Raw genomic sequence first — 25,689 nt, 5'->3', positions numbered from 1 at the left:
TTGGTTGGCGGGTGCTTTGTTTCTCTCGATGTCTTTCCTATACTTCTGTTTTTTTTTTTTTTTTGAGAAAAAGTATTCAGCGGCGTGTCACGATTGACGAAGTCCAATGGCAAGGAAGCTATATAATGAGTTAGTACCTGATGTAGTAGGAATTGACTTGGTGGTCCTAGAAAACCTCTCGGTCTCCGTCCATTTATTTGATTCTACGTTCTTGGGGTGGATCTAACTTCCGTCCGTCGGTCTACGAGCTTAACTCCAGCTAAATCCGGGAAGGACCCCTCGGCCTCCGTGATTAATACCGCGGCCGATCCACAGAATTCATCGAATCTAATCGTAAATCTCAATGACATTCAGCGGGTCTCGTATCCATTTGTGAGACAAGAGCGACAATCCAGGACGATGTCCGAGGAAATCCGAAAATTGGTGTTGAGGTGGGGGAAAGCAGAGATTAAAGCCCCTCATCGACCCTCTTCATTGCGGGCTGCAACCCTGACCCAAACTCAAGCTTAAATACCATCCATCATCACCTTTTATTCTTCAAGAGCTACACATCTTAATCTCCAATCGAACACCACAAACCGCCCAATCGCCACTACACATCCAGCAAAATGCCTTCCCTCAACGGACGCGAAATCGGCCACACCGGCTACGGAACCATGAGTATGTTGGAAAACAATCAACCCCGCAATCACCATAATTCTTTTTCGCAGCTGACGATATTGATGTCAAATCAAAGGAATGACCTGGGTCCCTCAGCCTCCCCCGGAGGAGCAATGCTTCGAAACCCTGAACACCACCCTCAAGCTCGGAGCCAACTTCTGGAACGCCGGCGAGCTCTACGGCACGCCCGATTATAACTCGTGCCACCTCCTGAACAAATACTTCACCAAGTACCCCGAGAACGCCGACAAGGTCGTCCTAAGTATCAAGGGTGGCTTGAAGCGTGGAGAGCTTATCCCTGATAGCTCCGAGGCCAACATCCGCCGGAGTGTGGACGAGTGTCTGCGCCTGCTGGACGGAAAGAAGAAGATTGATATCTTTGAATGCGCTAGACAGGATCCCAACGTGCCGGTGGAGCAGCAAGTGACTATTCTGGCGCAATATGTCAAGGAGGGCAAGATTGGAGGTATTGGGTTGAGTGAGGTGGATGCAGAGACTATTCGCAGAGCGTACGTTGCTACCCACATTCATTTACGTGCAGAAGCTGGTTACATGATAACCAAAAAAGGGAATAGTAGCTGACGAGATCACGCAGTCACAAGGTCCACCCGATCGCAGCGGTAGAGGTTGAGTTGTCCCTCTTTGACACCACGATCCTCAACAATGACGTCGCGAAGGTTTGTGCTGAGCTCAACATCCCCGTTGTGGCTTACTCGCCTTTGGGCCTCGGTGTGTTGGCCGGTGCTTTCACCAGTGTGACTGAGATCCCGGAGGGCGATTTCCGCAGAACACTACCCAAGTTCCAGGAGGAAGCCATGAAGGAAAACATCAAGCTGGTCAATGAGGTCAAGGCCTTGGCCACGCGCAAGGGTGTGGCTCCTGCACAGATCGCCCTGGCTTGGATCCTCACCCTCAGCGGCAAGCCGGGAATGCCCACCTTTATCCCCATCCCCGGTGGTACAACGGTTGACAAGGTTACTCAGAACCTGGAGGGAGTCCCTCGCCTTAGTGATGCTGAGATGGACGAGCTTAAGGACATTTTGGACCGGATTCAGGTGGTCGGAAGTCGCTGGTAAGCTACGGTTGTACGGTTTTCATAATGCGTGTGCTTTGGTGATTTTTTGAGATTGAACATAATATCATGGCTATATATGTATATAGTATAGGAGAGATAATAAGATCCTGAATAAGCCAGAATTGTCAGCTTGTGTTGACGCGGCAGCAGTGAAAAAGCTTCATGGACACAATGAAAACAGACGAGGGGTCAGATCAAGTGTAGAAGAGTCAACATGCAATCTCACAAAAAGGAGATTGTCAGGATTGCAGAATTCTTGATTAATTCATCATGGAAGTTGCGGCAGATTCAAAACACAATAATGTGGTAGGAAATTGGCGGCAACTTACCCTGCTCAAACAATGTGTGGGCAGGATCTGTTAGACAGATCACGAAAACAGGAAACAATTAGCTAGAAAGTAGCTCAATTAGCCACTGGGAGAGGAATTGAGTCACATTAGATTTTCAAAGCGAATCTCCAAGTTGGTATTTCCCAGTCTATGAGACCAGTGAAGTGTAAAAGAGGAGAAGAAAAGAAAAGGGAATTCGGGCGCGAAGAAAATTGGCGGCGCAATAGCCTCATCACGTGCCGGGTGCTCAGCCCAGTGTATACTCCGGCGCCGGATATCGAACTTCCAAACATCTCAAACCTGGCTCACTCCTCCAGCCAGTGCCAGTAACACTCCTAAAGGCCCACAGTTGTTGCTCAGTCCCCCCCCGCGTTATTCACTCTCCAAATCTGCTCAAAGCGGGCCCTCCTCTCCTGTCAACCACCATGACGGAATCTCCGGGCTCCCCCCTCTCCTCCATTGCTTCCGACGACATGTCGGATCGCGACGACCTAAAGCAAGCCTTCTCCCCCTCGGGCTCTAACATGCCTCCCTCAAAGCGTCGTCGCACTGGCGTTGCCTCTTGGGATCGCAATACTCCCGTTTCGACCACTTTCCAAGATGATCTCCCTCCTCCTTCTCCCTCCACCTCCATCTCGTCCGATACCTCCGGCGACATTCCCAACTCTCCCAACACCCTCGCTCTCATCGGCGGCAGTCAGGATGACGACTACAGCGGCCAAGGCAACGATCAAGTCACCGTCTGTCGCTGGGATGGATGCGACGCCGGTGATCTAGGCAATATGGATGGCCTCGTAAAGCACATACATGAAGAACATGTCGGGAGCCGACAGAAGAAGTACTCCTGCGAATGGTCCGATTGCAGTCGAAAGGGTCAAACTCACGCAAGTGGCTACGCGCTGCGCGCACACATGAGAAGCCATACGCGAGAAAAGCCCTTCTATTGCGCTCTACCTGGTAAGTTCTCCTAGACCATTCCCGCCATACGTTCCTTGCCCGTTATCCCTTGGCAACGTCTAACATCGTTCCTCTATCCTTTTTATAGAATGCGACCGCAGCTTCACTCGATCAGATGCCCTTGCCAAACACATGAGAACTGTTCACGAAACAGAGGCGCTTCGTCCCTCAGACCCCGTACCTAAACACCACAACGTCGCTGCTTCGGCGGCAGGAACGCCGACCGCGACCCCGTCCGGCAAGATTCAACGGTTGAAGCTGAAGCTATCGTTCCCACCGAAAGACGACGCAGGAGATCACAGCGAAAGCGCCAATGAGGAGGCAGCAGGACTGGAGGACGATCTCCACGTACCTCCTGGTGGATTGGAGAAGGAATTCGACACCTACGAGATGCTGCTTGAAGGGCCGCAACTGTATCGGCTGCTTCTGAGACAGATCCACTGGGCACAGCAGGACGGTGCGGAGCTACGTGACGCATGGGAGAAGATTCGCGTCAAGAGAAAGGAGTCGTGGATGGAGAAGGAAGCAATCTTTGATGACTTGATGGAGGCCGAGGTACGATTGTTCAAGCTACTCGATGAGAAATTCAGCGTGGCCAAGTCTGCGCCGGCGAACGGGACGGATAATGCACCGCAGTCGGAGCAACGGCAGTCAGAGCCAACAGAGATGGATGTTGCACAGGACCAGGGGTCTGGGTCTGTTCCGCCGTGATGCGATGGTTGGTATTGATGGCGGTGGTCACTTAATATATCCTTCTTGACTTGATCCCTCCTTCCTTGCCTATTGCTCTTCCCACCCCCTTCCTCTTGTACTTTACCTTCTTGTTTTGGGGGCTTCTTTTTGGGAATTTTCTTTTCTTGGGGCTGCTGCTGGTAATAACTTCGCCACGGAATTGGGCCACGTCACATCACGTCTTTCTGTGATAAAAAAAAAACGTGCCACAACTACTCATATTCCATTCTATTTCTCCCTCCTTTTCTTATACACCTTTTGTCTCCATTATCTCACCACGTCACGGGAACATGCAGGGACTTGATCAATTCCGGTTTAGTTCATTTTCATTTCGTTTCGCTTTCGTTTCCGTTTCCGCAAAATATCCTGGTCTTTACTAGTTTGCTGAGTGTTTTTGTAACCTTACGAATCGGGAATGGCGCTTCCTTTCTTTCTTCCAATATTGAATGATAGCATGGAGTCACTACTATTGTAAAGAAATAAAAATCAAGTACCTTGATTCATTGCATGCATGTAACCAACCCTTATAGTTGTTGTTTGTTGAAATGTGGTCTGATTGTAGTAACTCCATTAGGAGAAGAGAAAGAAGAAAACCCAGAGAAGACAACATATGCACTCCGCGCCTGTTCCTGTTTCTCTGCACGAGTGGACATGCCAAACAATAGCCTTCCAAGACGTATCCTAGACAATGGAGTGGGAAACACAACACTCTTTTCTGTTGAAATAAAAAGAAACAACTATCGAAGGTCTAAGGACACGTCGATACAGGGGGTGAAAAAAAAGGAGCAATAACAATATGGATATCCATTCATTCCCAGGCTAGAATCAAGGTAGCAAAACGAGATCAAACTCCAGGGATAATAGTAGTAGTAAAGTAGCCCAACAATGATATGACAATGTTGATAGTCTGAAAAGAAGATACATGAATTCGAAGGATATAAGAAGAGCCCTGCTCGGATGGTGTGGTTTAAGGAAAAAAAGGGCTAAGAAACAATCATGGCAACAGCTGGGTGTTTTTTTCTTTTCTTTCCCGTGTTCGATACCGGAGGAATAACAAGAACGTCGCTCATCATTCTGGAGGTATATGGGAGGGGAGCGAATGATGAGCGATGGAGGGAGAGGAATAGAAGGAAACGATATATGTGAACACATCACAAATAATCCCGATGCTCCAAATACGCGGGAAGACCGCAAGACGTTAAGAGCCAAAGAAATAGCTGCCATGCATGCAAACATCATAGAAGGCCACTCATGAGGTCAACCTCACACAACACTCCTTATTCGTAGATCATACCAGACGCCGTCGCCATGCTAACCCAAATGATGCATATGTACCTTTTAACATGAACAGAAGCAAAAAAAAGAACTCCATGTAAAGAACAAGACCCTTGACATCCTTTCGCTGGAAGATACCGGGATTAGAAAACCGGCATCTACTCTCCGTTGGAGGCTGGCTTGGAAGCAGCAGGCTCCTTAGGGATTGCGATCAGTTTATGATACATTTCTTGAAGTTTAGCCCCTCCGGCGTCTTTGTTGGGCCAGTAGTGTACCGAAACATATTGCCTATTGAGGGAGTCAGTATACTTTGTTCGGAACAGAGCCGGATTGCATTGGACATACCATAAACGAGTCTCCAAAGACGACATGGAGCCCTGGCCCTTCAAATTTTGACCGATGAATTCACCGACCTTTCCAAGTAGACGTCTCAACTCCGTAGCCCTTTCAGCCTTGCTCGGGAAATTCTCTTTAGTAACGGCTGACACCTTCTTCAGATTCTCGCGAATGGGCTTGAAGAACAAGCGAGCCATGTCCTCTTTGCCGGCGGAGTAGCCATTCTCATGAGGCTTACGACGCCGAATGTCCTCACTGGATGCGTCGGAGGTTCTATGACGGCTTCGTTCGCCTTCATGCATGGATCTGGGTCGATCGTGGCTGGGAGTATGGTGTCGTTCAACACTATCTCTGGCGCCGTGGGTATGAGACCGATGCCTGGAACGTTCTGTTTCCCGGTGGCCTCTACGAGAAAGAGACGGTGCGGGCGAAGCCGAGACGCTGTTGCTGGCATGCGTACGGGAACCTTTCCGGTTATTCCGGTGATGATTCTCGACAGCTCTCTTCGCGCTGACACTCGAACCGTTGGTGACTTTGTCACGAAGAACAGATAACAGATAGTCTGCGCGACGAACAAGGTGAACGGCTCCTGGAGACTTCGTTGTCTTGTCCTCGGCATTCATACGTTCATTTTTCCTCTCAACACGGTGTTCTTCAAGGAAGAACTTGTCGCCAAGGCCAAGGTCGGGATCGTCTCGGATCTGCGTCCAAGCACCATATCCGTGCCGCGCAATACCGATACACAGCATCCCGTCCTCGCGTGCACCCCATGGACACGTATAGTCCGCGGCTTTAGTGGCTTCCGGTATCCGGAAATTCTTGAAGTCAGGCACGGCGGCCGTCGCCTCCTTCAAAATACGCATTTCCGTCGGACGTTCCACAATAGTGTACGCATTAAGACGCTTCACTCCATGGAGATCGAATAAGACCGCCTTCTTTTCTTTCTTCGTCGGCACCTTACCAGCGTGTTCAAGGGCCTCAAGTTTCTCTATGTCTTCCCGCACCAGATCGGCAGCCTTGTCAGTTATTTCGCGGAGCGCAGCCTTGACCGTCTCTCTATCACGATCAAGGAGACGTGCCTCACGAACGACATCCTCCTCACGTTCTACTATATTTCCAAAACGAAGGTAGGCACGCAGAAGATGGCGGTATTCTTTCTCCACAAGGGGTCGTTTTGGGTCCGACTGAGCATTTGAGTCGGAGTCATCGCCATTCTCCATACTGACCTGTGCTCTCGCTAATCTCTTGGCTTTGCGTTCTTCACGGGTATCCCGTGCATCACCCGGTGCATTGCGCTTGCGGGGTCGGTTCTGCTCAATGACTTCGGCAAGATAGCGTTCGTCGGCTTTCTTCTTCTCCTCTGCCTTGATCTCCTCCAGCTGTTCTTTGGGTATGATGTCATCCCAACTAAGGTCGTCCACCTTGATGTCAACATATTCGAAGGCTCGAAGGAACTCTTCGCCACCGTCAGCTTGAATCTCCTCAGCCTGTTCGGTCTGATGAAGTTCTGCGTTTGCGAGGACTGAGTCGATATCGAGTTGTTCAAGCTTCTCCTGGTTACCAGTCTGCTCGAACATCCTCTGGCCACGACGTTTGAGAATACGTGAAATATCCTCTGTTGAGTTTGGCTCGCTGACCGAGATTCCACTACGAGCCATCTTGTTTTGAATCTCTGACGCCTCCTTGTCAGTAACACCACGTTGGATTGTGATGAACTCGAGTAGAAGCTTGTTGCGAGCTCTCTCAATCACTTCCTCTTCCACGGTATCCTTCGACACCAGGCGATACACACTAACCGGCCTCGTCTGTCCAATACGGTGCGCTCTGGCCATGGCTTGAAGATCAGCCTGGGGGTTCCAGTCAGAATCAAATAAGACTACAGTATCTGCCGTCATAAGGTTGATTCCAAGACCACCGGCTCGGGTAGACAAAATGAACGCAAAGTCATTGCTTCCAGGAGCATTGTAGTGTTCAATTGCCAAACGACGTGCAGCCGCAGGGATAGTACCATCCAGTCGTTGATATGTATATCCGCGGAATTCCATATAATCACCGAGGATGTCAAGCATCTTAACCATCTGACTGAAGATCAACACACGGTGACCGTCACGTTTCAGCTTGGCAAGAAGCTGATCCAAAAGCATCATTTTACCACTGCTGGTGATCATTGCCCTCAGAACATCCTCCCGGCGGGTACTACCTTCCAGAATCCTGGCTTCGGCATTGGGGAACATGAATGGATGGTTACTTGCTTTCTTCAGCTCCATCATGATGTTCAGAAGTGATTGTTTCTGACCTCTGGCTCCGTCATTGAGCGCAGCGTAATTCTTGGTAAGGATATTCTTGTAGTATTCCAGTTGGACGTCGGAGAGCTCGACGCGAATGATCTTTTCGGTCTTAGGGGGAAGGTCAGACTCCACTTTCGACTTCGTTCGACGAAGCATGAAGGGTTGAATAGCTTTCGTCAGCTCCGCAAGCTTATGAGAGGCAGCTTCTGCGTTCAAGTCCATGTCGGCATCAATGTGAACCAGGCCCGGATTTAAGAAGTCTAGAAGGGCAGAGAGTTCTGCAAGGTTGTTTTGAATAGGAGTTCCGGTGATGAGAAGTCGAGCCGGAGACCTGAACTCGAGCAACTTCAAATATAGCTGAGATTCGCGATTCTTCAACCGATGTGCCTCATCAACGGCCATAAACTGCCATTTGAACTGGCTCAGGAAGGTCGAGTCCAGCAGGACATACTCATATGTCGTGAGGAGTACATTGAACTTGGGGCGTCGGGGGTTCCCGTCCACCATAAGCTCATGTTCACGCAGAACTGTGCGTGCAGCCTCATTGCCATTGTAGACAACATAGTTTAGGTCAGGGGTCCAGTGGTCAAAGGTCTCAGCCCAGGATGGCATCGTCGACAGTGGGACGACGACCACGAAAGGCCCTTGCTGGCGGCGCACGTGGCGTAGCCAGTTGATGAAGGCAACGGTCTGTACGGTCTTACCAAGACCCATCTCGTCGGCCAGCACAACGTTGCGGTTCTTCACCCAATTGAAAGCCATGAAGTTGACACCTTTCACCTGGAACTCCTTCAGCTGGCCATTCTGTAAGAAGCTAGGTGTGCTCTTGATTGTTTCGAATGACTTGCGCGTGGCTGGGTTGGTTTCGGACTTGTCTGACACCGGGGGGCGAGAGGAGCGATCTAGAAAACGGTCTATCTCGCGCTGAGCAATATTACTAACGAGATCTTCACTCTCCCATGTACAAGAGTCGTAAAACAGGCGCTTCCATTTGACGAAGTACTCCGTCCCTTCGTCGCCTTCGCGCATTCCGATGACTCGCTCAACTTGTTTGTAATCCTCAATTGCGTCTACATCCCTCTCACGGTCGAGGTTCCATTTCTCCCGATCCTCGGGGGCAACATCTGCATCATTCTTGAGGCGGACGTCTTCGGACAGTGTTTTGCGTATGTAATTGTCAAGGCGGCGGGTACTACGACAGTTGGCAAGACTCTCGGCCGTTTCCCATGTGGCATGGTAATGGGACTTGCCTTGCCATTTGATGTAGAACTCAAAGTCGTGGCGGCCGACGTCGAGGCTACTTGGGTCCACACCATCCTTGAGGCGATGATTGAGCACAATATCGACAGCTGGGCGATCATCCTCCACGGTATTCACCCAATAATTCTGTGTCATTTCCTCTGGGTCATCCTCGAACATGGAATCATCATCATCTTCTTTGTAATTCGAGACCCGAGAAGCATTCCTCGTTGAGAAACGAACCTCAGTGTGCGAAGGTGCATCGTTTGATGAGGCTTGAAGGAGCCGCCGTCGCCTCGCCTTACTTGTACGAGCACGGGGACCCCCGTACTCATCGCTGTCCGAGTCTTCGGAGAACGACGACTGGGTTGCGGAGCGGGAGGGACGTTTCGAGGTGGGTTGTGAGGCCGCAGCGCGTCGACGCTTAGCACGGGGTGCTACAGCATCAGAGTCGTCCGAGTCCGAGTCTGATTCGACTATTTGACGCGTCGTGCGGGCTCTTGCGCTTCGGCGAAGGCCGTATAGATCGGGGTTCTGTCGGATATAGTCTGATTCATTGACCGACGATGATTTTCGTTTCGTGCCACGCCTGGTTTCTGATGATGAAGAGTTTTCAGAGCCGGATGCACTGCTCTGGTCCTCGTCATTTTCCATCCCAAAAGCATCCTCATCTCCTTCCGCGTCTGGGGAGCCGGCATTATAGGACTCGTCTGCGGCGTCTTCCTCGGGCGAGGATGATGAATCGCGTGCGGCATGGTTTGCAAAGGAGTCGGATAGGTGGTCTTCACTCTCGCTGACTGCAAGATCATCTCTGCTGCTTGCAGCATCGGAGGCAGGTGATGCGGAGTACCCATTCATCAGGGCCATTGTGGCCGATGGTTCGGAGGTAGATGGGATCACCATGCTAGTAGCTATTGATGATGAGAGGCATCAGCATTGAAGCCCGGTACGAGGCCGGAGAGGGATGGAAGACACGGCATAGTGTAAAACAGGTTTACGCGACTCAGATTCCACTAGAATCGAACAGAATAGGTAGGTGAACGAGGTAGGAGATGAAGGTATGATGGAAGGGCATGTTTTTGATGGCGGGCTGGATGAAACGCGACGGAGAGTGATAGGGAAGAGATGGGTGATAATAGGGGCAAATCCGAAGGCAAAAACAGGTACAGGAGAGAAAAGCCAGCCAGACCTTGACCAGGAGGAACCCGAGAACCCCTCAATACACCAGATGTAGGGGATATCTAGAGTTCTTCGGTGGGTCGAGACCGTGGAGAAGTACCCCGGCCGACAGTGGCAGGACACGTCTAGGAAAAAGCTAGGAAAGACTAATAAAATACTTACATTCCATAGCTTGGTGACCCCTAATCAGGGAAAAACGAAGAAGTAAATGGTGACAAAGTTGAAGGGAAAAGGTGGGGGGGAGGGGAGGATGGAATGGTGGAGGCAGCAAAGGAACGATGGGAGGCCGCTGAGAATATGATGAGGGAGTAGGAAGAGTGTTGTACGTTCGGCTGGAGGTGGACGAGTCGCCGTGAAGGGATTGGCTGCCCGCCTGATCCCTCAGGCTGCCATTGCCCGCCATGCTCTGTGCGGTTTAGCGCGCCTCAAGCGAGCCTTCAAGCGGACTAGCGCGCTTTGGTTGTCACGTGTGTATCGGGAAAGGAGCTACTTTTCTTCCGAGCAGAATCAGTCAATGTGAACAGTCAGCCAATCAGCACCGCCAGAAATAATGCAGCCCGGAAACAGTTGTTGCCTGAGGCATCAACGGCTGCCCACAATGCCCGGCATAGTTTTCTCTCCAAAGAGCCCCTCCTCATCGGGGTTCTCCAGCAACGTTTCTACCTCGCTCTCTCCTTGGTGCTGCCTGTGCAGAGATCTGGCGCGTTCGCATTTTGCCAGTCCAACCGCCGCCGTGTGATCGGCTTCATCCAGCACAGTTCACCCTTTAAGCGATCTTATTGCTTCTTTTTGCAGCTGCTCCCCCACTACATCGGTTTCGCGCATTCAACTTGATCTGAACATTAGCCATCATGTCTGACAAGCTTACCCGGTATGCCTCCTTATGTCCACGTTATTGGTTTCTTTTAGGTCACACCAGCTAACAGATCTCGGTTTTCAGTGTTGCTATTGTCAACAGTGACAAAGTGAGTTTCCTGTACCCCGCGGCATACGCTGCCAACAACCATGTGTCGACGCTCCAACGTATACTGAGACATCTCGCTTTGCTGGTAATAGTGCAAACCCAAGGTACGCGAATCTTCCGATTTTCCTGCTTTCTTCGCGCCCTTGGACCTATCTTCTAACGCTCCACGCTTTCTCTTTTTCTAGAAATGTCGCCAGGAATGTAAGAAGTCTTGCCCCGTCGTCCGTACGGGTAAGCTGTGTATCGAGGTCACTCCCGAGTCCAAGATTGCCTTCATCTCCGAGCGCCTCTGTATCGGTTGCGGTATCTGTCCCAAGAAATGCCCCTTCGGTGCCATTCACATCATCAACCTGCCGACCAACTTGGAGACTCAGGTTACCCACCGTTACTCCGCCAACAGCTTCAAGCTTCACCGTCTTCCCATGCCCCGTCCCGGACAGGTGCTTGGTCTCGTCGGTACCAACGGTATTGGAAAGAGTACGGCGTTGAAGATTCTCAGTGGAAAGCTGAAGCCCAACCTTGGACGTTTTGACAACCCTCCCGACTGGGAAGAAATTCTCAAGTACTTCCGTGGTTCCGAACTGCAGAGTACGTATATATAGTATCGTGGGGTCGAGCTATACAGACTTCTAACTGTATGCAGACTACTTCACCAAGGTTCTGGAGGACGATCTCAAGGCCGTTGTGAAGCCTCAATATGTCGATCAGATTCCCAGGGCTGTCAAGGGCCCCGTCCAGAACGTTGGCGACCTCATCAAGGCCCGCGCTCAGTTGGGCAACCTGGAACACATTCTCGACACTCTTGGTATGGCACAGTTGCAAATTGAGCTTTGTGATAACACTGCTAATGATATATGCAGAGTTGAGACAGGTCCAGGACCGTGATATCGGTCACCTTTCTGGTGGAGAGCTCCAGCGTTTCGCCATTGGTCTGGTCTGCGTGCAGAAGGCTGACGTGTAAGAGCAATATCTAGAACCGTTTTTCTATGCGCAGGAGCTGACAAACTTTACAGCTACATGTTTGACGAGCCTTCCTCCTATCTTGATGTTAAGCAGCGTCTCGCCGCCGCTCGCTCCATCAGAGAGCTTCTGCGCCCTGACGATTATGTCATTGTTGTCGAGCACGATTTGTCTGTCCTTGATTACCTGTCTGATTTCGTCTGTGTGCTCTACGGAAGACCCGCCCTTTACGGTGTGGTTACTCTGCCTGCTTCCGTCCGTGAAGGTATCAACATCTTCTTGGATGGTCACATCCCCACTGAGAACTTGCGATTCCGCGAGGAGTCTCTTACTTTCCGTCTTGCTGAATCTGGTGATGACTTCATGGTGGACCGGGCCCGTGCTTTCTCCTACCCCAGCATGGAGAAGACTCTCGGTAACTTCCACCTTAAGATCGATGCTGGAAGTTTCACCGACTCTGAGATCATTGTCATGATGGGTGAGAACGGAACCGGAAAGACCACATTCTGTAAAATGCTTGCTGGTGCTGAGAAGCCTGACGGTGGCAAGAGCGTTCCTCGCCTGAACATCTCCATGAAGCCTCAGAAGATCACCCCCAAGTTCCAGGGTACCGTCCGTCAGCTGTTCTTCAAGCGTATCAAGGCTGCGTTCCTGTCGCCCCAATTCCAGACTGATGTCTACAAGCCCCTCAAGATTGATGACTTCATTGACCAGGAAGTTCAGAACCTGTCTGGTGGTGAATTGCAGCGTGTTGCCATTGTCCTGGCTCTGGGAATTCCCGCCGATATCTACCTCATTGACGAGCCTAGTGCTTACCTGGACTCCGAGCAGCGTATCGTGGCCTCCAGGGTCATCAAGCGTTTCATCATGCACACCAAGAAGACTGCATTCATCGTCGAGCACGATTTCATCATGGCCACTTACCTCGCCGATCGTGTCATCGTCTTCGACGGTAAGCCCTCCGTCGATGCTCACGCCAACGCCCCTGAGTCCCTGGTCACTGGTTGCAACACTTTCTTGAAGAACCTGGATGTCACCTTCCGTCGTGACCCCAACAGTTACCGCCCTCGTATCAACAAGTACCAGTCCCAGATGGACCAGGAGCAGAAGTTGGCCGGCAACTACGTAAGTCTACAATTTTCTTACCTCAGCACTGGCATGGTTCAGCCGTGTTGGGATGGTCTCTGTCTGATTATTAGAAGTGTAATACTAACCTGCATTCTCCACAGTTCTTCTTGGAAGAAGAGAAATGAAGAGGTTGTTCCGGGCAAGTATGACCGCGTGCCTCACCAACGTGACGGCCGCGACTCGGACCAGCGGCGTCGCTATCGTCGCTGGGGCTACCTTCGGGTAGTGGCGTTTTTCGGCGTTACAAAGGCCTCTGCAGCTCAGAGAAGGCGGCGCCGCTGCCGTGGCGTGCGCCTTCCTGATGATGTGGATGGTGCTTTGGAGGAGGATGACGAAGAGGGAGCGGACGACTTGTTCGGCTAGGTAGGAGCAGTGGTTTAACCTGTTCCAGTTAATCCTCTCTGGCCCCCCGCCTTGTCGTCGCTCATGGTCGTCCCTCCCCAGCGCCATCTACGCCTGCATAGTTCAATCTAGTCCTCTTCACAATGGTTCGGAGTGAAGACACAACGAGACTAGTCTATTAGATTATGTTTGGGTTTACGGATTTCCTGGATGGCGCAGTCATGTCGGAGTTACAATGTTTGTCAAAAGAGTCAAGGTTATTCGCGACATGGATGGTCCGCCGACAAAAAAGGGTGTCGGTGAGGGAAAAAGAAAGATTAGCTGGTTATGGTCAAGCTAGGTGGCCACTGTCCAAAAGATTTCTTTTTTTTTTGAACATATTTCATTACGCTAGTCATTCACTTCGTATATATCACTTGCTTTTCTTTGTCAAAGCATGTAAGTCTATCTAGGACAGTATGGTAAACTCTACGTAAGTAGCTTGTGTACGCCTACGGAACAGATTCCCTCCGAAAATGTCCGTCTCCACCGGATGTCATACTCCTCCGGTAAGGGACAGACCTCCCGCATTTTGTTCGCTGGATCACATGAATAATATCAAAAAGTACTATGGAACGATACAAACGAAGCATTTCATTCCAAACTGTCATTGCACATGACGTGCCGTGATGCGTACCGGTGTGTTTGTGGTTGTACTGGTAGTGGTGGTATGTCATGGATGGTGATAGACTATATATATCTTCAGTACTCCATTGAAGTACTTACTACTAGTTCAACTTAAGTGTTGAACCCAGGAAATGGACGCCATGACTAAAGTTCCGGAGGCTGTGTCAAATTACTATATCTACTAGCTATGCCATAGAATATTATTATAGGTATTGTATTTGTATTTTCACATGTCAAGAAATGCATATATCAATCGTGTGGGCGCTAGACATACAAAGTCGATATACTGGGGCAGCAAAGACGACAGACGCATCCACCAGAACCCGACACTACAAGTGTAGAGTCAGTCAGCATCCATTGGCAATTACCTATGGAACGGGTAGTAGTGTGTGTGCATCTACTTAATCTTCTTCAATCTCCCCTTCTTCACTACCGGAGTGGACGGCCTTTTCCTCTTTCTTTCCATCATCGGTTGCCGCTGGAGTCCGCTCGCGACGGTCCCGGTCTCGCCTGGCACCGCGGCTGCGTTCGCGCTCCCGACTATCACGTCGGTAGCGCTTCGCAGAGCGACTGGCAACGCTTTCCGTGTCGCTGTCGCGTCTGCGCCTACGATCATTGCTGGTGGTGCTTCGGGTATCGGCACCATAATCCAGCTCATCCCGACCTCCACGGGGATCACCGCGTGTGCGATAGAGGCGTTCGCGCTCTTCCTCACGCTCGCGGCGCTCGCGTTCGTAGTGGCTAAGAGGGCGTGCGCTGCGATCCCGATCCCAGTCACGATCGCGGTCCCTATCCCGCTCACGCTCACGGTAACGTTCCCTGTCTCGATCGCGCTCTTCCCGTCTCTCTCGGACGGGCGATAGGCCGCTGGCCTTCCGGTAGGAGCGTTCACGGTCTGCTTGGGCTTTACGGCGATCTGCCTCGTAGGCATCTGGTTCTGGGGTCCGGCTTAGACGGCTAGACGTTCCCCTTCTTTCGCCTCTATAGGATGGCCCGCTGCGATGATCACGATCACGGTCGTGGTGATCACGGCGACTTCCGCGATCCCTATCGCGGGTCTCGCGGTCTCGTTCCGCATCCTCCTCCTTCTCCTTCAGGCGGCGGATGACCTTGTCAAAGGCGGCCTGTCGGAGCTCATCGGTCTCCAGAGACTTGTACTCATCGAATCTTTCGATCCGCGGCTGCACCTGTTCCCAAGTATCAGTTGCACGGACAGGGGGATCGAGACGCTTGATCCGGGAACGCAGTGAATCTATAGCGCGGCGCTGATGACGGTCCGCAGCATGCTTCTCTTCCTCGCTTCGTCGGACAGCCTTCTCCTGGATACGCTGGAAAATCAGTTGGAGTATCTCAGGATCAATGTTGGCCGTACGGCGATCACCGGATACAGCAGCGTTGAACTCCTCCAGAGTGGTCTTTGGTGTAACCTCGAAGCGTTTGTCCTGAGTACAGGGTTAGTGGCAGAAAACAGGAAACCGGAATTAATCACACTCACATCAAGTACATCCAAGACATCATTACGCGGGCCGCGTAGCGAGCGTTCTTCTTCTTCAACCATATCCCAAAACAAATCCAGGGGAGAAGATCCGGAGTTACCCAGGATACCGACGTACCGAGGATCCTCGTGGATCAAGGGGTAGATGTTCATCCACTTGCTTCCAGCCTTGATCTTACCCTGAGATCTCAGCTCCTTCAGAAGCTCGATAAACTGCTCGCGGGCATGACGCTCTTTTCTCGCCTTTGCAGCCTTTTGTTGCTGACGCGCATCATTGAAGGCCCGCTCAAGGGACTTGATGTGGTTCTCGAATGCAGTCAAGATATCGGACTTGCTCAGGGTTCTGAACTTGTCGTCGCTTTGGACCTTGTCATTCGACTGAATAATTGCCTGTGCTTCAGACCAGCGTGTGTATGGTTCCAGGTTCAGGGACTTCAAGATAGTCACCAGCTCATCCATAGCAGCTTTACGCTTAACAGCTTCCTCCTCGATGTGCTCCTTCTTGAGCTCAACAATGTACTCCTCGAAGAGCTGGCGCCTCTCGTTTTCATCATCCGTAGATCTAAAGATGGTTTCGCCCTCGATGATCGGTCGGATGGTCTTCCAGCGACTGTAATGTTTAATCTCAGGGTGGCGCTTCAGCATGGTATTGAAATCTGCTCTGAGCTTAGCGAATCTCTCCTTCGCCCGATCCTTTTCCTGCATGCGAACCTCGACCGCATATTTTTCAAATGCTGCTTTGCGGTCTCTGGGGTCTTTGAGGGCACGATACTGAGGGTCCTTGATGGTTTCACGCATGGTCTGTTCCCAGCTCCAATCGGGTTGCACGTTGTGGCGCTTCAGCATCTTCATGAACGCGTTCTCTGCCTCTTCGAGAGAGCCGTACTCGGGTTCGGCTTGCTGTGTACCTAGGATAGGAGCCGCGGCGATGCCGTTGGTATCCATCGAGCCATATCCTCCACGACGGTCGCCATAGCCTCGATCATAGTCGTCGCGGTCACGCTGTTGAGGGTAAGAAGAAAACGAGCTAACACCACCTGCAACGAAAGTCGGGGCCCTATGCACAAACACGTTAGTCTCATAAGCGCATTGAGAGGCAAGTTTGGGTATGAACTTACGCCACTGGAGGAGCCTGAGGCGCCGGAGCCTGTGCCAGAGCAGATTTGTAAACATCTGGCATCTCCCAGGTGCTTTGCTTGGTTTCGGTGTTGTACCAGTATTTCCGACCACCCTCAGCAGTATATTCCTTCCACGGCTGGTTTGCCAACGCACGCTATATGAAAAGATGACAATGAATTAGTATCCAGTACCATAACATATGGCAATGTCATTTAAAAAGGGCATAAGAACACATACCTCAACAGGCGTCATAAGCTCGACGGGCTTTGCCCACTGCGTCGCCTTCGTCTGTACATTGTAGTAGTAAACTCGACCATCAGAGTTACGCGCCTCCTGCCAAAGGGGAGGCGCGCCAGCCGGACCGTTCATGGGATTCATATCGAAGTTGCAGAAGCTGCCGGGGACAGATACTGCTGTTGCGACGATAAGAGAAGGTCGGGAAAAAGCAGCGTTCGAAGAAGCTCGCCGGGGTTCCTGCGCTAAGGCTGTTTGTCGTGTTTGCAGCGTCCCTGGGTATCGAACACCTCCACCCGGCACGCCTGGGTCCCTGGCTGCTCTTAAATTAAATGCGCATCGAGGGGACTTCCGTCTGTTGCCTTCTTTTGACCTTCCTGGTGTCGGTTGCCTGTGCGCGTGCTATCCCTTTACCCCGTTACGAGAAGAAGAGCATGCGGCTGTTGTTCTAGCCATGCCGAGTCTCGACATCCCCGGGGAATTCCTCAGACATGCTGTTCTAGATACAGTTGTCCCGCATGCTTCAGATGCCGACTTAGAAGCAGCTCTGACGTCTGCTTTAGAAAAAGGCGCAGATGATCTCACTTCTGTGCTTTCGCTAATACCGCAACGCTCTCTTCTGTTCTTCGGTATGCTACGACCTGCTGGCCTGATCGAGCTCTATCTCTTACTCATATGTAGCGTGATACAGATGAGTTCTGCACCGTTCGCGTTGTCCTACGACTATCCAATTGCTCCCCACCTAGCCTGAAACAGTATCTTCCGCATCTCGAAGTCCGACTCGATGCCTTTGCCATTGATCCCGCCGAGACAGTCGCGGAGAATCCGACCCCGACTCGGGACCTCATATTCTCAGGGGTTGTAGATTCACAGGAGCCATTGGTGGTGGTGAATGAGTTTGAGGGAGACACGGGTGGGGGCAACCACGTATATGTGATCTGGAGTGTCAAGGCATTCTTGAGTAAGGTCACCGTTCATGTTTTGGCATCTCATCGTGCTGATCAACTTCAGAGCGCCCTCGCATACGCATTCAACACCCTTCCCTCCTCTTCATCGCCTCCGCTAGCCTCAACCCAGCTGAAACCCGACAGCAAGAGTCTCGGGGAGACGACTACCTCCCGCCTCTGATCCCGGCCTCTACAAATATTCTACAACCGCTATCGAGTGACAAATCCTTGGATCAAAAAGATCCATTCCTCCCCGCATCTAGGCTTCTGCGAGTTGTACCGGCGAAATACAGTGAAGACCCTATATATAACGTCCAGCAGCATTCCGGCCACCCCATACGCATAGTTCCTGCCGCCAGTGCAAGGATACGCTATTCTCGGTTGAATGCCTATAGTGGACGGCCTACTACCGTTGCGAGCCTCGATTTTGAGGTGACACCATTCCTCAATTGCGATGTCACATTTGACAAGGCAGAGCTTAGCATGTCGGATGGGACGATAGAAACCCTCACAGATGCACCGGGGCTGCTTCCACCCATCCGTTGCCAGCCGCGAGATGATATTACCCTTGTATACAAGTTAACGCCCGATTATGCGCCTGACCCAAATCCATCAACAACTGTGATGGTCAGTGTTCTGGATATTTCGCTAGAAGCAATCATCCACCTGTCGGACAATTGTAACCCGCGGATCTCGATGCAATGGAGAACCAACGTTGATTTCTCCATGGTCCTCAACCCAACTTTTGGGGGTCCTAGCCAGGCTCTACAACGGAACAACCGCCCTGCAAGTCTTCCGATGACACCCAACCAAAGCAACGCCGCAGCGGGAACCGCCACGCCTAATCGAAGCTCCCTGAGGGAGCGGGCATACTCAACCGCAGGCCTTGGTGTATCGGTTTCGTTCAGTGGCCCTCCACATGTCGAAGTAGGAAAGCCCTTTGCTTGGAGTATCTTCATCGTGAACCGATCCTCCGGTTCGCGCAAATTCTCGATAGTTGCAATCCCTCGCCGGAAGAAGCTGGACCCACGGGGACATACCGTGCGACCATCTTCTTCATCTGCGACGAGCCGCAAAGATGCTCAGGTCGCGGAAGCTGTAACGGATGACAATATCGTTCATGCACTCCAGAAAAGTGTAGTTGGCCAGGAAGCAGAACTTATTTCTCTGAGTACTGACGTTCGGGCTGGGTGAGTAGCTTCACATCTTCCTTTCCTTTTACCCTAGCTGACTATATCACAGTCCCCTTTTGCCTGGCACCTGTTTTTCTACGGAATTAAAATTGCTTTCCTTGGCGGTGGGGGCACTCCGTCTGGAAGCTGTACGTCTGGTGGATGTAAATACGAATGAGATGATTGATATTAAGGATCTCCCGGACATCCATTCCTTTGATAGGAAAGGTAAGCCGACCGAGGTGGTCAGTTGAGAAGAGGTCTGGATTATCCTTATGATAGATAGCTTGGAGGCTGGCTAGCTACGATGCATGTTTATGGACTTGGGCTATCTTTACGATTCAAGGGGTGATAGCATGATTAGCGGGTGGTGATAAGGAATAGATATTCGTCAAGTCTCATTATGAGTTGCATGTACATCATATCAATAGAGCATTTAATTGTCTGTACTAAGCGTTGGATCTCCCCAGACGGTAGTAGTAGTAGTAGTCATTATAAGATTTCCCTGAGTAAAAAGGAGAAGGGGGCTATAAAAGCGGCAATGCAGACCCTCCGCCTCAAAAAGCGGCGGGCGGGCGGAGATGGGCGGGTGATCACGCGAGCGGATTGGTCCAAGGGGCGGGGGAGAAGTTCGAACCCCCGGCAAGATGACATGACCTCGATCTTGCATCTTCGCTGCCTCAAGAGTACTACCGTTCCTCTCGTTCGTTCTATTTAATGGGGGCTTGAATCGCTGGTCGACCTAAACCCAAATCTAACCCGCTTCTTCTTTTCTTCTTTTGTACACCATACACAGTACGCCCGTCTCATCGACACCTAACGAGACGATCAACTGACGCCGGGTTCCAGGAGTCGTCGGGAGGCTTGCTTAGTATTCGCCTGCTCGCCCTTGTTTCGCCTGTGCGCGCTTTTTGGCAGTCCTTTGCGTCATACTCGCCCCGAGCCCGCCAACCGGGATTTCCAGGCCGTTCGCCTTCGATCCCCTTCCATCTTGCCAATCACTTATCGTCTATCATCGCCCTTCGTCATGTTCTCCACTGGTCGTCGAAGAATACTCGATGGACTCAATCGGAGGTACATCTACGGCCGTTTGGTATGTGAAACTTTTGGTCTCAATTCCATCCTATCTTACCCAAGGGGGGCTTTTTACATTTTTGTCGTAAAAGCAATATTGTCTTACAAATAAATCTTGTCCTATGAGGGAACTCATCACTAATTTCACTCCTTCCATATTTCTCCTTTTTAGCCATTGCTTCACGCCATAATCTTTCTCATCGAAATGGCGGCTGCAATGCGACTTGCCGCTAAGTTCAACTCTTACTATGCGGAGAAACCAGGTAAGGCTGTCATGCTGCTCCCTTGCGAAGGCGCCTTCAGGAGTTGGCTGACTTTGTGTTGTCTTTAGTCTTAACCACCATGGTCACCAATGCGGTAAGAGTTCCTTCGAATGAATCATTTGTCGTTGGCATATGATCGCCTGACGTTGGACGGCATGTTAGATCCTTGGTGGGATCGCAGACACGGTCGCACAGTTGATCACGGCTTTCAAAGCGCGTGGAGGACGCCGACCCTCTGATGGTAACGATCTCATCTCGATTGAGATCCACGACCTCGATAAAGAGAAGCCGCCTGCTCTTGGAGAGCTCGGACATGCTAGACATCTGGCGCCGGCCTTCGATTTTGAGCGTCTGACTCGCTTCATGTCATACGGTTTCTTCATGGCCCCAATTCAGTTCCATTGGTTCGGTTTCTTGTCCAGGACGTTCCCCCTTACTAAGAGAAACCCGTCGATTCCCGCACTCAAGAGAGTGTGCGTGGATCAGCTGATGTTCGCTCCTTTCGGTATGAAGCGTCTCCAGAGGAAATGAACGCGCTTTCTGTTTGCTAATGACATCACCAGGTCTGGCGTGCTTCTTTTCCTTCATGACGGTCGCCGAGGGAGGAGGTAGGAGAGCATTGACTCGCAAGTTCCAGGACGTTTATCTGCCAACCCTCAAGGCCAACTTTGTCCTGTGGCCCGCTGTTCAGATCCTGAACTTCCGTGTCGTACCTATCCAGTTCCAGATTGTGAGTTCCATTGTGACAGATGTCGTGTGCGCTGTGATACTGATACATATTGATTCAGCCCTTTGTGTCCTCCGTCGGTATCGCCTGGACTGCGTATCTGTCATTGACCAACTCTTCGGAGGACGAGTGAGGGTAGAAGCGGGCTCATATTTTGGCTCCCACAAGGTTCTCAATCGTTTCTTCCCTCGTTTGTCTGTCATTATTTCTTCCCCTGCGTTGTTTCGTGCTTACTGGGCGCTGTAAATGAGCTTTGGGGGTTCTGTTATTCTTCCTCTCATGGGTGGTGTATAGGTCATCTTCGTCCAGCAACGTGGGTACACCGGAGTCAATTGCATTGATCGATAAACCATGTCGACAAAAGGAATACACCAGTGTTTTTTTTTTTTTTTTCGGGATTGAACCAGGCACAAGCTCCAATATCTCCTGTAGGCGGGGCTGTCCCCACGAGAGCGAGCCGGCTTCCATAGACGAGAAATATCGGAACGATTGCTTGATAGATCCACCCCCGGACGCAGCAGAAGCTCCCATCGCAGCCATGATCCGAGGCTAAGGGGCTCCGAACGGGGCATAACAGGCATAATGTTCACCCCTGAGGCCCCGGACCCTTCCGTCATCGATTCACGGTCGCTGACATCAGTCCCGCATCAGCCCGAGGCGCCCGCGATTCTTCTTCTCTCACCGGCTGCCCCACCACCAGCCCATAACCACCACTTTTACCCCGCCGCCGAACCGAATGAAGTCGTAGCTTCCAGTGCCCAGAGTGACCAGACTCGCTCACCGCGGACCTATTAAGTAGGCATTTTTCTTAATCCCCTCGTACCCCGTGGTGCTACTAATACTACGCTGTCCCCCCCCAAATTTCCCCTTCCCTTCTTTTTGTCACCCCACCTCTCTCTCTCCCATTCTCTGACCCCATCCCGACTGTCGTAGAACCGTCGTTCACCATGTCTCTCACCAACAAGCTCGCTATCACCGATGTCGACCTCAAGGACAAGCGTGTCCTGATCCGGGTATGTTGTTGTTGCCCCGGAAACCCCCACCTTTTCATCAATCATCATCGTGGGGTCGAGGTAGTGCTTCAATGCTAATCAGTCGATTCAATGGATAGGTCGACTTCAACGTCCCCCTCAATGACAAGAAGGAGATCACCAACAACCAGCGTATCGTCGGTGCTCTGCCCACCATCAAGTACGCCATCGACAATGGTGCTAAGGCTGTTGTCCTCATGTCCCACTTGGGCCGCCCCGACGGCAAGAAGAACGAGAAGTACAGCCTGAAGCCCGTTGTTGCCGAGCTCGAGAAGCTGCTTGGCCGCAGCGTTGTCTTCACTGAGGACTGCGTTGGCCCGGAGGCTGAGGAGGCCGTCAACAAGGCCACTGGTGGCCAGATTGTTCTCCTTGAGAACCTGCGTTTCCACGCCGAGGAGGAGGGCAGCTCCAAGGATGCCGAGGGCAAGAAGGTCAAGGCCGACAAGGAGAAGGTCGCTGAGTTCCGCAAGGGCCTGACTGCTCTTGGTGACGTCTACATCAGTAAGCAATCCTTTTCTCGCCTTCCCATCTCGGGAGGCCAGTAGTTCACATGAGGAGCTCTGTACTAACAGAACACCACAGACGACGCTTTCGGCACTGCCCACCGTGCTCACTCTTCCATGGTCGGTGTTGACCTTCCTCAGAAGGCTTCCGGTTTCCTCGTCAAGAAGGAGCTCGAGTACTTCGCCAAGGCTCTCGAGAGCCCCCAGCGCCCCTTCCTTGCCATCCTGGGTGGTGCTAAGGTCTCCGACAAGATCCAGCTGATTGACAACCTGCTCCCCAAGGTCAACAGCCTGATCATCACCGGTGCCATGGCCTTTACTTTCAAGAAGACCCTGGAGGGTGTCAAGATCGGAAACAGTCTCTTCGACGAGGCTGGCAGCAAGATCGTCGGCGAGGTCGTCGAGAAGGCCAAGAAGCACGACGTCAAGATCGTTCTCCCCGTTGACTACGTCACCGCCGACAAGTTCGCTGCTGATGCCAAGACTGGCACTGCCACCGATGCTGAGGGTATTCCCGACGGCTACATGGGTCTGGATGTTGGCGAGAAGAGTGTTGAGCTCTACAAGCAGACCATTGCCGAGGCCAAGACCATCCTCTGGAACGGTCCCCCCGGTGTCTTCGAGCTGGAGCCCTTCGCCAACGGCACCAAGAAGACCCTTGACGCCGTCGTCTCCGCTGCTCAGTCCGGCTCTATCGTCATCATCGGAGGTGGTGACACTGCCACCGTCGCCGCCAAGTACGGCGTCGAGGACAAGCTCAGCCACGTCTCCACCGGTGGTGGTGCCTCTCTGGAGCTCCTTGAGGGCAAGGAGCTGCCCGGTGTTGCTGCCCTGTCGAGTAAGTAAATCTGAACAAGACATGTTATCACACTGGATATGCGGAGATGCTGCATGACAAAAATTCGTCCCATGTTTCTTTGGAGGAGGATGAGCTGTGGTTGAGCTTCCATGCTCTGGACTAGTTGGACAGGCGGGCTTGTTGTAGTACCCTACCTGTCAGCCTTCCCGGCGCCCCCTAAAAATAGGGGGACCACTTTACGAATGTAATGTACAAAGAATGATAATTAATCTCAACAAAATACGCGTTTTGCCTACATTATATTCAAGAGAGGTTCTGATGATGCAATCTCTGACTAGTGACGGGTCCGAAGCTGTGAGCGGGAATTCAAATGAAGTCGCAATGAGGAGGTCACAAAGATTGAAGTTGATAGTCGGTGGGTTCGATTCGATGCATCCAGTAATGGATGTGTGTAAATAAAATCGTAGAAAGTACATAAACGTGCTTATGCAGCACATACACCGCTTCCAGCAAAGTGCAGCAAGCAAGCAAGCCTGCTACCAGATCTCCCACCGTAGACGACGACGTAGTTAGTCTCTGCAGACGAATCAATCCTCCCACGAGCGCGCATCAGAGCTAGCCACTTAGCCACTGGACCGGCACCAGCCAAAGCAGACAGACAGACGAATCTCTTTAATCAATTAAGTTCTATCGACAACTGTTTCATCGATCCACTACCGAGCCGCGTGAGGGTAAAAAGCTGCACGTGTAATCAAGTTGATTAATGCTTCGTGGAATTTGCGTGCGTGCGTGTGTGTATGTGTGTGTGTGTGTGTTCATCTCAATTAAAACCGACAACCCGTCCGTCATCTAACATGAATTCTATTAATTAGACGCTCCGACCTTCTTCAGTTCCTCTCTGTAGATTTGAAAAAGAAAAACATGTTAGTCCATCATCTGAGCTTTATATGGGTTGTGGAAATTGATGGGGGAGAGTAGAAATATTGCGCCCATGGAAAATTGACCGATGAGGGTTGGCTTGGATTTCGGGGAAAAACGTACTTCAGTTGCTTGGAGAAGTCCTCGGCCGCATCGTCATCATCCCAGCTCTCCTCCCACAGGTGAGCGCTTGCGCCGTTGGCAGCAGCTCCTTGTTCGGTTTCCTCCTGAGGCCAGTCTGCAAGTGGTGAAAAAAAAAGCCCCGAGGTCAGCGCAATCCATCATTCGTAAGATTCATCATGCCGGCTGTCTGTCTGGGCTGGAAGCGGAGCTAGCTCCCTCTTCTGCATGACAGGGAAGACCAGCGGTCTGTGTGTGTGTATGTGTGTGGTTTCATGGCTAACCTTCAACGGGGAAATCCTCAAACTCGTCGTCTTCTTCCAGCACGGGGGGCTTCTGTTGCTGTGGCTGTTGGGTAGGCTCGGCCTTGGTGTCCTGGGTCGCGGTGGGATTCGACATGATGGGTAGGAGTGGGATGGGGGGGGAAGGGCAGCGGACAGGTGTCTTTAGGGAGGTGAAAGGAGGGGTTGTACGAAGGAATCAAAGAGAGAGGAGGGGAGGAGGAGAGGTGAGGAATGAGAGATGACAGATCAGAAGATCGAAAGTGGCGGTGGTGGGTGATGTTGGTTGTTGGCAAGCAAGGTAAATGGAATGTGAGAGAGAGAGTCGCGGCGGCGGAGGCGGAGACGCAGGCGATGGCGTCGGTTCAACTTTGGCTGGGCGGCACTACTGGACTAGTCCGCAGTCGGTCAAATCGACCTGACGACGTCAAGCTTTATTGTTGCTCCTCTTCTTCCCCTCCAGTCTTGCCGGACATACCGGACATGACCCCAGCTCCCATTCTGTCCAACGTTTCCTTCCTCCCTCCCTCCCATTCGTGAGACATTTAAATACGATCCCCTCTTCCCGATGCGCTAAATCACTGGTTCGTGATTTCTGAGAGCCTTGTTCGTGAGCAACTCCCGGCAATTTCCAGTCAGTTGCTCCGCCTCGCCGCCGCAAAGTGGACCGTGGGTTCGACGCTATTATTGTTTCTGGTCCCCGTTGCTTATAATCCCCAGGCCATCCGGCCTAGCCCTTGGGTCGGAGTCGCCTCTTTTTTTTTCTACTTCCGTACAATTTGTTCGCCTTTGGACTATTCTTATTGATTCTTTTGCATCTCCCCCCCACCTCTCTCTCTTTTTCTTGGGTTATGGTCCCGGAGTCTCGCTACGTCC

At 51.6% G+C, this 25,689-nt stretch overlaps 9 protein-coding genes across 9 annotated transcripts; 6 read left to right on the top strand and 3 right to left on the bottom strand.

Moving 5' to 3' along the window:
- Positions 1-392: 392 nt before the first annotated feature.
- On the top strand, positions 393-1,801 carry BO83DRAFT_365892 (aldo/keto reductase family protein). The gene is made up of 3 exons (XM_025529685.1): positions 393-660; positions 737-1,169; positions 1,256-1,801. The coding sequence occupies exons 1-3, from the start codon at positions 609-611 to the stop codon at positions 1,734-1,736; spliced, it is 966 nt and encodes a 321-aa protein (XP_025385405.1). The 5' UTR covers positions 393-608; the 3' UTR covers positions 1,737-1,801.
- A 569-nt stretch (positions 1,802-2,370) lies between these two features.
- Positions 2,371-4,217, top strand: BO83DRAFT_419175 (C2H2-type zinc finger protein). The gene is made up of 2 exons (XM_025534868.1): positions 2,371-3,021; positions 3,110-4,217. Exons 1-2 carry the CDS (start codon positions 2,490-2,492, stop codon positions 3,730-3,732), a joined length of 1,155 nt encoding a protein of 384 aa, XP_025385404.1. The 5' UTR covers positions 2,371-2,489; the 3' UTR covers positions 3,733-4,217.
- Positions 4,218-5,186: 969 nt separating this feature from the next.
- BO83DRAFT_429513 (chromatin-remodeling ATPase CHD1) lies at positions 5,187-9,758 on the bottom strand (the record flags this gene model as incomplete). The annotated part of the gene is made up of 2 exons (XM_025535475.1): positions 5,187-5,316; positions 5,374-9,758. 2 exons carry the CDS (start codon positions 9,756-9,758, stop codon positions 5,187-5,189), a joined length of 4,515 nt encoding a protein of 1,504 aa, XP_025385403.1.
- A 1,766-nt stretch (positions 9,759-11,524) lies between these two features.
- BO83DRAFT_97391 (ABC transporter family protein) lies at positions 11,525-13,448 on the top strand. Its single transcript, XM_025537758.1, has 4 exons — positions 11,525-11,622; positions 11,678-11,991; positions 12,048-13,119; positions 13,224-13,448. The coding sequence occupies exons 2-4, from the start codon at positions 11,732-11,734 to the stop codon at positions 13,245-13,247; spliced, it is 1,356 nt and encodes a 451-aa protein (XP_025385402.1). The 5' UTR covers positions 11,525-11,622; positions 11,678-11,731; the 3' UTR covers positions 13,248-13,448.
- Positions 13,449-14,348: 900 nt separating this feature from the next.
- On the bottom strand, positions 14,349-17,147 carry BO83DRAFT_380509 (snoRNA-splicing protein PRP40). Its single transcript, XM_025531767.1, has 4 exons — positions 16,982-17,147; positions 16,744-16,898; positions 15,626-16,682; positions 14,349-15,572 (listed from the first exon to the last, which is right to left on the bottom strand). The coding sequence occupies exons 1-4, from the start codon at positions 17,120-17,122 to the stop codon at positions 14,532-14,534; spliced, it is 2,394 nt and encodes a 797-aa protein (XP_025385401.1). The 5' UTR covers positions 17,123-17,147; the 3' UTR covers positions 14,349-14,531.
- Positions 17,148-17,323: 176 nt separating this feature from the next.
- BO83DRAFT_410080 (TRAPP trafficking subunit Trs65 domain-containing protein) lies at positions 17,324-19,523 on the top strand. Its single transcript, XM_025534186.1, has 4 exons — positions 17,324-17,607; positions 17,670-17,939; positions 17,990-19,115; positions 19,168-19,523. The coding sequence occupies exons 1-4, from the start codon at positions 17,433-17,435 to the stop codon at positions 19,349-19,351; spliced, it is 1,755 nt and encodes a 584-aa protein (XP_025385400.1). The 5' UTR covers positions 17,324-17,432; the 3' UTR covers positions 19,352-19,523.
- Positions 19,524-19,997: 474 nt separating this feature from the next.
- On the top strand, positions 19,998-21,534 carry BO83DRAFT_97161 (Mpv17/PMP22 family protein). Its single transcript, XM_025537757.1, has 6 exons — positions 19,998-20,190; positions 20,344-20,434; positions 20,503-20,528; positions 20,597-20,939; positions 20,998-21,164; positions 21,223-21,534. Exons 1-6 carry the CDS (start codon positions 20,125-20,127, stop codon positions 21,292-21,294), a joined length of 765 nt encoding a protein of 254 aa, XP_025385399.1. The 5' UTR covers positions 19,998-20,124; the 3' UTR covers positions 21,295-21,534.
- Positions 21,535-21,827: 293 nt separating this feature from the next.
- pgkA (phosphoglycerate kinase pgkA) lies at positions 21,828-23,643 on the top strand. Its single transcript, XM_025537756.1, has 4 exons — positions 21,828-21,956; positions 22,095-22,174; positions 22,273-22,693; positions 22,775-23,643. Exons 2-4 carry the CDS (start codon positions 22,109-22,111, stop codon positions 23,539-23,541), a joined length of 1,254 nt encoding a protein of 417 aa, XP_025385398.1. The 5' UTR covers positions 21,828-21,956; positions 22,095-22,108; the 3' UTR covers positions 23,542-23,643.
- A 715-nt stretch (positions 23,644-24,358) lies between these two features.
- BO83DRAFT_439452 (proteasome regulatory particle lid subunit SEM1) lies at positions 24,359-25,293 on the bottom strand (the record flags this gene model as incomplete). Its single annotated transcript, XM_025536178.1, has 3 exons — positions 24,817-25,293; positions 24,536-24,650; positions 24,359-24,392 (listed from the first exon to the last, which is right to left on the bottom strand). Exons 1-3 carry the CDS (start codon positions 24,929-24,931, stop codon positions 24,359-24,361), a joined length of 264 nt encoding a protein of 87 aa, XP_025385397.1. The 5' UTR covers positions 24,932-25,293.
- Positions 25,294-25,689: the final 396 nt, after the last annotated feature.

This window comes from Aspergillus eucalypticola (genome assembly GCF_003184535.1).
Source record: "Aspergillus eucalypticola CBS 122712 chromosome Unknown BO83scaffold_22, whole genome shotgun sequence".
In the NCBI taxonomy this organism is placed as follows: domain Eukaryota; kingdom Fungi; phylum Ascomycota; class Eurotiomycetes; order Eurotiales; family Aspergillaceae; genus Aspergillus; species Aspergillus eucalypticola.
The sequence above is the reverse complement of the archived record's forward strand: the minus strand, read 5'-3'. Positions and strand labels throughout refer to the sequence as shown.